Source organism: Cornus florida, unplaced genomic scaffold (genome assembly GCF_030987335.1).
Source record: "Cornus florida cultivar Cherokee Brave unplaced genomic scaffold, ASM3098733v1 CherokeeBrave_3.0.0_Hap2_Chr01, whole genome shotgun sequence".
NCBI lineage: Eukaryota > Viridiplantae > Streptophyta > Magnoliopsida > Cornales > Cornaceae > Cornus > Cornus florida.
This window is the reverse complement of record NW_026775571.1, coordinates 93440199-93451311: the sequence shown is the minus strand read 5'-3', so window position 1 is coordinate 93451311 and position 11113 is coordinate 93440199. Positions and strand designations below refer to the sequence as shown.

Here is an 11113-nt window from a genome sequence, read left to right as displayed (position 1 = left end):
GATTAAAACCGTACTCTTGAGATCACTTTAGGGCTACTAACCCATGGGTACCTTTCCCCTAGTGTGCACTATATTGTAGGAGGACATTCCCCCGTACTAGAACCGAGTTCTAGCCATGTCAATTTTTGATTGATATCTCCAAGTCCCAAAATCAACAAGTTGTGTAAACCAAGATAGTATCAAAATACAAGAAATGCATTAACCACATTTCATGCACAACCAAGATTTTGGAACACACAAGTCATGCCCTAAGGTCATCAACTATAATGGCATGTGAAATGTCAAGAAATCATAGTATGCATCTATATAGATTATAACCAAGATATATAGCACATGCAATCCATTAAAGTAAATATACCATAAGTATACGATACATGATTCAAGTAATTACTAAGCAACACATGAGTAATTAAATCATTCCAAGACAAAGGTGCATGTTCATTAAGTACATTAATGAAACCTAGATACAAGAGGTCACGATGCTTGATAAAGGATAACAGTTCATGAAATTCAAGTCAAGTTCACTAGTTGAACAAGAATTCATATCAAGGCATGATTAACTCGATGGAAGCATATAAAGGAAATTTAATCTACTTAAGAGATTAAATTATCAAGATTACAAGGTAAGTTCAAGTGTTCTACAAACAAGATATGTCAAGGATCATATGAAGAACAAGTCTAATATTGAGTTACAAGTTCATTTCATTCAAAACATAACCATGTGAATTTAGTTCCATACAAAGGAAATAAATGAATATAAGTTTCAAAACTTATCCGGTTATTCTTAATTTGATACACGTAAAGGAACTTGTCACGAAAAGCATGAATCCCAAGTTAAAAACTTAATCAAGACCAATGAGCTATTAAATGGATTTTAATTATTTCATTTAATTAAAATCTCTAAGTTTTAAAATTCATCCAAATGATCTCAAATTTATATATGTTATACAACATGCCAAGACTTGATTTAAAAACACGACACAAGTGAATTCCATACAAGAGAAGACCACGAGTATTAAACTTTAATACTAGAAAATAAATAAATGAAAGGTTTCAAAACCTAATCAAATATTCTAGACTTAATATATGTGAAACCATATAGCATACATATCAAGAATGTCAAGTCAGAATTCCAATAGGATGAATAGTACACCCGGAGCAAATTAATTAATGAATACTAGATTTTAAAACACATCCGATTACTTTCAAATTAATCTATGTTGAAGAGCATGCTAGGGCCTAATTTAATATGCTAACACACATTGATTTCAAGCTAATTAAGGCCATGTGAATTAATCTTTCACTCAAGATAAATATTAAATAAAAGCTTTAATACTTATTCAAATGTTCCAAATTTAATACACGACAATGAGCATATCAAGGGGCAATATAATATCATGCTATATGTTTAAACCAAGTCATGAGCAACCGGGAAAATCAGATCCCGTACAAGAAAAATAAATAATAAAATATCTAGATTTCATATTTAAGCATGTAATCAAGTTGTATAAGCATCAATATCATGCTATATAACAAGAATTAAACCTATAACACCCCCTACCTCAATTTGAGATGAAAATCTCAAAGGCCCACCAAAATAAAAGTGCTCCGAATTCGACGATATCGAGAGGTTTTGTCGGGGACAACACCGGGAACAAGAATCCGCAAGAAGCCCCATGAAAATCTCAACTTGTCTCCAAACCCGAACTCAAAAAATCGTCGGAAATGGATTCTAATAAGGGCAAAAGATGCGCATCGCCAAGAGAAACATTAAATGTTAAGGCTGAAGACTTTTCCTTAGAGAAAAGTGAACCAAAGGAGGAAAGAGAAGGTGGCTACCATTGATTCCGGCCAAGAGAGGGGAAGAAGATAGAGAAATCTGATATTTTCTTTTAAGTGACCCTATTTATAGAAAATCTCAAAAAGTGCCCCGAAAGGGCCCCGTCGGGTCTGAAAAAGTGGATTTTGAGCAGACGCACTCAAACTGCAAAAATATTTGAACAAAAAAGATTTCAAATGAGAAAATATGAACAACGGAAGAAACAGCGTCAAAAATCGAGTCCCGAGCAGAGAGATATGGCCCGAACAAGTTCGGCGCTAACCGGGTCCAGAAACTCTGAAACTGGAGAAAAATGACCAGAACGGAATTCTATGAGTACACGACTTGACAAAATGTGAAAAGGAATCTTGTACGAGGATCCAGGCTCCAGACAAGATATTTTGCAATAACTTTCGTTAATTGCACAATGGCCCCTATAAAAAGGGTTAACTGCAAAACTACCTCAGAATGAAAATATTTTCTAAAAGATATTTTCTTAGATACCCCTGAAATAAAATATCTTCAAAAGATATTTATGAAACACACCCCAAGAAAAGAAAAGAATTCCAAAGAATTGTGCATCCATGCCCCTATGGACACCGGGAGCAACCAGAGTACTTTCTTGAAAAAGTGAAGATATGTATTTCGTAGAAACCACGTAAGATCAAGATATGTGAAGTCAAAAAGTAACTCCAAGCACGTAAAGTGAGGTTATGCCAAAAACTGACAAACGGGGAAAAGACAGAATAAGGAAAGGACGAAATAGTGCATAGTGTCAAAAAATGAAAAATGTGGAAATGACTCGGTCCTCAAAGGAAGTTGTCAATCCATGGAAAAGAGTCTCAGAATCCATTCATGAGCACTCAAAATGACACTAAGTAATGAGAAACTGAACTCAGCAAAGGAAATTAAACAAAAAAAATTCATTCATAAAATTTCAGGAAAAAAAAAAAAGTAAGGGAATTTTTCGGGTCGTTACACAACCAATCAATCAATTCAACCAGTTACCTGTAAACCAATAAATATTAGTTAAAAGCAAAACATAATACACTCATCTCCCTATGGGTTCGATGCCCTCTCTATAGTGCTATCCTACAAAGATTCAAGCTATTGCAAATAGTTATTTATTATTGAGAGTTCGTCCCAGGCCAGACTTAGTATGTTCACATTGTTAGAGTTCAGATCTGATTAAGAATTCTTGGTTAATGACTTTGCTCCGATCAGTAACAATGATTAGAGGTGAGAGTTCTTATCCACAAGAAAATGAACAACACATGAAGCTTGACGAATTGATGAGCATGATAGAGGCTCTAAGGAGAGAAAATGCATAATTAAGAGCCGAAATAGAGAGACGGGACGCTCCAGTACCTCTACGACCGTATCCAGTAGGAGAGAGAATTGTGTCGCCAAATAATGCTTACCAAGACGAACAGGAAGGAAACGTTTCACTGGATCCGCGCCGTGAAAACTTCAGCCCGGATGATTTTCCATCTAATGTTTATCATCTAAAAGATCAGGAAAGATCTATCCATTTGGATCCGCATCGCGAAAGGATCAAGCGAGAAGAGGCCATGGAGATCGATCCGCATCATAAAGGGATCAGGCGAGAAGAAGCCATAGAGATTGATTCACTTCGCGAAAGGATTAGGCGAGAAGAAGCCATAGAGTTTGATCCATAATGCGAAAAGATTAGACGAGAAGAAGCAATGGAGTTCAGTCATAATAAGGCTACGCCATGGTGGCAGAGGGAGTTAACTGAGGAAAGGTCATTCGATCCGCTCTACCATCCGTCAATGGCCACGTATGACTATAAGAGTTCAGGCAAGAGATCTGTTGAGCAAAAGATACTCCCAAAAGAAAATGAAGCTCTCCGTTCAGTAGCTCGGACTGTCAATTCGCCATTCATCGATGAGATCTTGAATGCTCTAAATCCAAGAAAATTCTCAATGCTAGTTTTCACTTTGTTCGATAGAACAAGCAATCCGATCGAGTATGTTTATCATACCCAGCTGAAAATGGCTCTGAACACAGAAAATGATCCTTTAATGTGCAAAGTTTTTCTTATGAGCCTAACCGAACCAACGCTCAACTAGTTCAAGAACTTGGCAAGAGGATCGGTAGGAAGCTTCCGGAACTTATGCGACAGATTCATAAGCCAGTACTATGAAACAACGGGAAGGTGAACGTCTCTAAGCTTTTCTCACAAGATTTAACCTGGAAAAGAGCATGGTAATAGAGTGTCATCCATCTATGGCAATTCAAGCGTTCAAGCTGGCTATGAACCGAGGGACACCATTCCACACAAATCTAGTGGTGAATACGCCGAGGACTATGGATGAGCTAAACGAAAGATCTGATGATTTTGTGCGCTTAGAGGAAGAAAAAGCTGCGAACGCAAGGAAGACGTCCATGGTTGTAACAGAAGAAAAGACCAGAACAAAGATTAGACAGAAGCAAGTTGCACCACAACATCTGACTCCCTAGAAAGCAGAAAAGAGTCCTAGAGAAGAGGAGTTGGTCACTCCACTCAAAATCACCTTAGCGAGATTATTTCAAGAAAATAAAGATAAGTTTCGCCCTCCCTTGCCGATCAGGTAGCCACTCAAACAAAGAGATCAATCCAAACATTGTGCTTTTCATAATGATTTTGGATATCTAACTAATGAATGCTGGAACTTAAGAAGACAAATGGAGATGCTGATAGCAAAAAGAGAGTTTACTGGTTATATCCAAGGACCAGCAGTGAGGTAGAACCGACCGGCTGAACAAGTGAAACGAAATCAGAAGCCGAACTACCATAACGCTCAGCCTGTTCATATTATAAATGCAATTCATACCGGCCTGAGCCCACCAAAAAGATAGAAGAACTTCTCCAAACATGTCTTCGATAAGCACAAATGAAGAAACGGATAGGCAGTATAAACGCTCTATACCAGCAAAACAGCTCAGTTCAGATAAGGTTTGACAGAACGGATCTGTTACGAGTTCAAATTCCTCATGAAAATCCCTGGTCATTAGCCTGATGGTAACAGAATGCTTAGTTCAAAGAATCTGGATTGATCCAGGAAGTAGTGCGAATGTCATGACACAAATAACGTTTGATTGGCTCAAAATTGCACCAGAAAAGCTCAAACCTACGGGAAATCCACTATTAGATTTTGATGGGAAGTGGGTTGAGCCTATCGGTATAGTCGAACTGCCAGTACTTGCTGATAAAAGAGAGTTGATGGAAAGCTTTGTGGTCGTAGCGATTCACCCATCTTATAATCTCTTGATGGGAAGAGGGTGGATTCACAGAGTCCAAGGCGTCCCCTCAACTTTACACCAAATAATGAGTTGCTTAAGTCTAGACAGAAGCAGAGTGATTGATATCTATGGAGACCAAGTAGCAGCCAAAGAGTGCTACTCTGTAACTCTGAAGGCCGACGGGAAAGGAAAAAGGCCTGTTTGGTCTGACATCCTGAGATAGCAATTACAGGGACCTCTACCTAAAGAGGTTGGGGAGGAGGAAGAGCCTTTGGTCCCTACCAAAGAGCCCCTCAAGGATGTGCAGATCGATCTTCAAAGACTAGATAGAACCACTAGAGTAGGTTCAAGGCTCGTACAGGAACAGAAACGGCAGTTAATTGATTTCTTGTCTAAAAATGCAGATATGTTTGCCTGGAGCCATTCAAACATGCCAGGAATTGATCCCTCAGTATCTTGTCATTCCCTCAATATAGATCCAAACGCCAAGCCTGTTAGGTAGAAACATAGGAGGTTAACCCCAGAGCGTAATCAAATCATAGTAGATGAAGTTGATAGATTGTAGGAGGCAGGGTTCATCAGAGAAGTTTAGTACCCATCATGGCTCTCAAATGTGGTCGTAGTGTAGAAGAAGAAAGGAAAATGGAGAGTTTGCATTGATTTCACCAACCTGAACAAAGCTTGTCCGAAGGATAGATTCCCATTACCAAAGATTGATCAAATGGTGGATGCCACTACTGGATATGAATGGTTAACTTTTTTGGATGCCTATTAAAGTTACAATCAAATTCTTATTGATCTAAACGATGAAGAAAAAACGTCTTTTGTTACCGAATGAGGAACATATTGCTACACGGTCATGCCGTTCGGACTGAAGAATACTGGAGCCACTTACCAAAGGCTGGTTAGCAAGATTTTCAAAAGTTAAATAGGCAAAACTATGAAAGCTTATATTGATGATATGGTAGTGAAAAGAAAAAAGGAGGACCAGCATTCATAGCACCTGTAAGATGTGTTTGAAGTATTTAGGGGGTATGGCATGAAGCTTAACCCAACCAAATGCTCATTCGATGTAGGTTCTGGACAATTCCTGGGGTACGTGGTCAATAGTAGAGGGATTAAAGTTAGCCCATCCCAAGCAAAAGCTCTTATAAGAAATGCATAACCAAAAACTATTAAGGAGGTTCAAGCGCTCAGTAGGCGGATAGCAGCACTAAGTCAATTTATTTCCAAACTATCAGATCACTGCAAACCATTCTTCGACACAATAAGAGGTCACAGAAGACAAGCCTGGGGGGATGAGCAACAACAGACGTTGACCAAGTTAAAAGAATATATGTAGAACCCTCCAATCTTATCTGCCCCAAAACCAGGCGAGAAGCTTTTCATGTATCTTGGCATATCGAGCGTTACGACAAGTGCTATTCTGATACAGAGTGAAGAGGGAAAGTAATTCCCAGTGTTCTACATTAACAAGACAATGACCGAGTCAGAAAGAAGGTATTCAAAGGTCGAACGAGTTATCCTATCGTTAGTAAATGCAAAGAGGAAACTCAGGTACTACTTTGAGTCTCATCCTATCGTCGTTCTTTCCTCCTTTCTTATAAGGATAATCCTGCATAAGCCAAATCTGTCAGGAAGAATGACAAAGTGGGCCATTGAGCTGAGCTCATTTGATATAACATATGAGCCTGAACGGCTATAAAAGGACAGGTGGTGGTTGATTTCTTGTTAGAATGTGATATAGAAGACATGGAAGAGGCCTCGGAAGTTCATTATGGAAGCTTTTTGTTGATGGTTCTTCAAATCAAATGGAGGCAGGCATAGGGATCAAATTGCAAACACCAGATGGTACCACACTATGTCAAACGATCAGACTTGAGTTCAAAAAGACTAATATTGAGGCATAGTATAAAGCATTGCTGGCAGAACTAAGACTGGCCAAAGAACTAAAGGTCAAGAGTTTAGTTGCCTGTAGCGATTCGTAGTTGATCATTTGGCAGGTCACTGGGGAGTATGGTACCAAGGATGAAACAATAGAGGCATATCGTTCTACTGTTATACATAAAGCAAAAAGCTTTAATCAAATCAAGTTCATTCATTTGCCAAGAGAATGCAATGAGGACGCTGATTGGTTAGCCTGCAGTGCGTCAAGTTCCGAAAAGACACTAGCAAGAGTGGTACCTGTCGATGTGTTATGTCAACCCTCTATTTTTGAAGAACCACTCGGATCAGGTCCTCGAAAAGTAAATGTCATACCATTTAAGCCGAGCTGGATTAACCCAATCATAATATTCATACGAGATGGTGTGTTACCCGAGCAGAAAGACGAGGCAAGGAAAGTTGGATCAAATGTAGCAAAATATGCTATTATCCATAATCAACTCTATAGGAGGTCTTTCTTGGGCCCATATCTGAAATGTGTTACCCCCTCAAAGGCTAGACAGATCCTGTGAGCTATCTATGAGGGAGTCTGTGGCAATCATTTAGGAAGGAGATCTCTGGCACATAAAGCAATGACACAGGGGTATTTTTGGCTGAACATGTCGTGGGATGCGGAAGAATTCTCTAGAAGATACGATAAGTGCCAAAAGTTCGGACCACTGATCCACTAACTACCTGAAGACTTGCACGTAATGACCAAACCATGAACTTTTGCATAATGGGGGATGGATGTGGTTAACCCTCTGCCATAAGCCAGATCATAGAACAAATACGTTTTACTTGTAACAGATTATTTTACCAAATGGGTAGAAGCCAGACCATATCCCAGTGTGACCTAGACTTAAGTAAGATGCTTCACTTAGAGCAACATTATTTGTCATTTTGGAGTGCTGAGGTCGATCATCATAGACAATGGAACCAATCTAGACAGTAAGCAACTAAGGAACCTGCTAGAGCAGCAGTTAGCCATCCGCAGGCGAACGGTCAAGCTAAAATCACAAATAAAACAATCTTTACTTATATCAAAAAGAAGATTGAGGACAAGAAAGGAAAATGGCTGGACGAGCTTTCGAACATCTTGTGGGCTTATAAAACAACGCCTAAACGACCAACCGGTGAAAGCCCATTCGCTATGGCGTATGGCACTGAGGCGGTAATACCGGTTGAACTTCTAGTTTTAACTATTCAGAGTTTGGCATGGGATTAAGAGCAAAACAATAGTATACTGAAATTTAACCTTGATTTGCTAGAAGAAAAAGAGATACAACAGCAATAAGACTCATTTCTTATCAACAAACACTCATAAATAGTCATAATAAAAAGGTGAAGCATAAAGATTGTGCACCTGGTGACTTGGTTTTAAAAAAGAAGGTAGGAATCGTCAAGAATATGATGTCACCCTGAGAAGGTCCATACAGAGTTGTAAAGGTCGTAGGAAAGGAGGCATACACTCTGCAGACTATGGCTGGAAGATTGGTCAATAAGCTATAGAATGCCACGTCTCTAAAAAGGTACTACCAATATAGATTAAATTTCATTCCGAACAATGTTCATTTAGGATTGTGCTTATACGAATGTATCGATCCTTTAAGATTTATAAAAAAGAGTTCACTCTATTTCAAAAATTATTTGAGTAAAAAACACTTAATAAAAGTCAAGTGGCAAGTGGCATTCTAGTTGAGTGCCAAACACTTAGCCAAGTACGTGGCTGATAAGCATTGAATATTGTATATTCGATATACGTATGTTAAGACCTAAAGTAGTACATCTATTCTATTTTAGACTGATTAATGTTTAATGTGTGTTTATAGGTACTTTTCCAGAAAAATAGTTAAAATTAGGACTTTATGTTGATATCAAAGCTTACAAAGTCGTTGTCGGTCATCCAGAGCAAGTCGAGAGCTTACATGGTGAAGTTTGAAAGAATTTAGAATCCAAAGCTTCAGCCTTGGTCCCTGGGCTCGAGCCTACAAAGATGCTTTAGCCTAACCATAGGGTGCTCGAGCCTTGACCCTTAAGCTCGAGCACAAGGCGTCAGAATTTGAAGACTTAATTTCCAAGCTCTCAGACCTCGTGCCTCAACTCAAGGAACGAGCACCATCCATTGAAGCTCAAGCCTTGAGTACCAAATGCTTGATCCTAATACCTAGTGCTCGAGCCCATGAAGCCTAGATCGAGCAATGATAAAAGATTTCAATCCCAAGAATATTCTAAGTGTTGAAGAAATAGACGCTTCAGAAAGTAATTGTAGAAATTTAGCTAAATGTCAAAGTGAAGATTGAGCACCAATTCTTGAAGCTTGAGCATCTATTCAGAATAGCTCGAACCTTGTTCCTTAAGCTAGAGCATAAACCTTAAAGCTCTAGCCTTTATTCCTAAAGCTCGAGCCTTCTATGACATGTCAGATTTTAAGTTACGGGAAAGTTCTCTTTTCAAACCATATCTCATTCCAGATGGGCTAGAAGACCTAAAAGCCCACCAAATCTTTATTTTCTTCTATAAAAGAAAGCTTAAGTCTTAACAAAAGAGGTCTAAAAATCCAAGTCCTGTTTGGCCGTGTGATTCAGAAGGCTGACTGTGGTAGCTTTCAGGGTTCCCATAACCTTAGAAAGTGAAGATCCTGAGAAGAGAAGTGTCGTCCGTGACGATGGAGACAACTCTAACACAAATGATATTTGACATCATCATGCGTAGCTAATTCCTCTCTTAGGGCACTGATGTAACCCAATCTAGTATTATGGTTTGATTGTTTTAGCTCTGGGATTATTTTAATATATGATATTTTCTTAATTATATGACTATGAGCAATTGAGACAACTGATGTGTTATTTTCACTCGCAATAGAACAATTCTGTGCAGAATAGTCCTATAGAAAGAGATGTCGAACCCACAGGGAGACGAGATTTATATTTCAGTCTTTAACTTTATTCTATGGTTTACAGGTAACTTGGTTGGAGATTTTGTTGGTTGTCGCGGTTTAACAAACTAGAATTAAAACAAAATATTAAATAAAAGCAAAGTAAATAAATTGAGTGATCAGAGAGAGAGAGGAATCTTAGGGCTTTGACTTCACCACAACCATCGCACTACAGTTAATTATACTAACTCTGGGAATTTAACAATGATATTTTCCAAATGAATTAAACTCAATAACATTTGTTCAATTCAGGTTTTAAAGAAAGATGTTTTATAAATTTAGCTAACTATAACCTATCTGCAGTTAGCGTTGACTGTTTGTCTACCTACTCTAACTACTTTAACTACGTTGCAAACAATCCACCTTTCTTAAGCATAGACTATAAAAATGTTCTTTTGCAAAATATATTGAAACACCATTATATGACCTATATTCTTATAGCCAGTAGGGCTCTGCCAGATACCGTCTAATAAGGTAAGGTGAGAATAGAAAACAAACTATTACATCTAAGACAAGGTAGTAACAGTTTATAATCTACTAAAGCATGAAAACCACTTGAGTTGTCTCAAGTGCTCATAATCATATAATCAAGAAAAAACATATATTAAAAATAATCCCAGAGTTAAAACAATCAAACCATAGTATTAGGTTGGGTTACATCAGTGCCCTGAGAGGAGAATTAGCTACTCATGACAAGGTTAGATATCATCTGTGTTAAGATCATCTCCTTCATCACGGACGGTACTTCTCTTCTCAGGATCTTCACTTCTAAGGTTGCAGGAACCCTAAAAGCCACCACACCTTTAACCTTCTGAATAGCACCGTAAAAGAGATTGAAATTTTGGACCTCTTCTATCAAGGCTTACGCCTTCTTTTATAGAAAAAAAATAATATTTGGTGGGCTTTTAAGTCTTCTGGCCCAACTGGGATGAGATATGGCGGTTAAAGAAAGCAATCCCGCAATATTAATCTAACATGTCATGGAAGGCTCGAGCTTCAAGGACAAAGGCTCGAGCTTTAAGGTTCAGGCTCGAGCTTCCGGAACAAGGCTCGAGCTTCACGGGATTAATGCTCGAGCTTCTATAAATGGTGTTCGATCTTCACATTGACACTTAGCCAATTTTCTTCAACTATTTTCTGAAGCGTCTTTTTCTTTAATACTTACAATATTTTTGGGACTCATCTCT

At 38.4% G+C, this 11113-nt stretch overlaps 1 protein-coding gene across 1 annotated transcript; it reads left to right on the top strand.

The window, feature by feature from the left end:
- The first annotated feature begins 4841 nt into the window (after window positions 1-4841).
- On the top strand, window positions 4842-5288 carry LOC132277696 (uncharacterized). Its single transcript, XM_059779546.1, has one exon. It carries the CDS (start codon window positions 4842-4844, stop codon window positions 5286-5288), a length of 447 nt encoding a protein of 148 aa, XP_059635529.1.
- Window positions 5289-11113: the final 5825 nt, after the last annotated feature.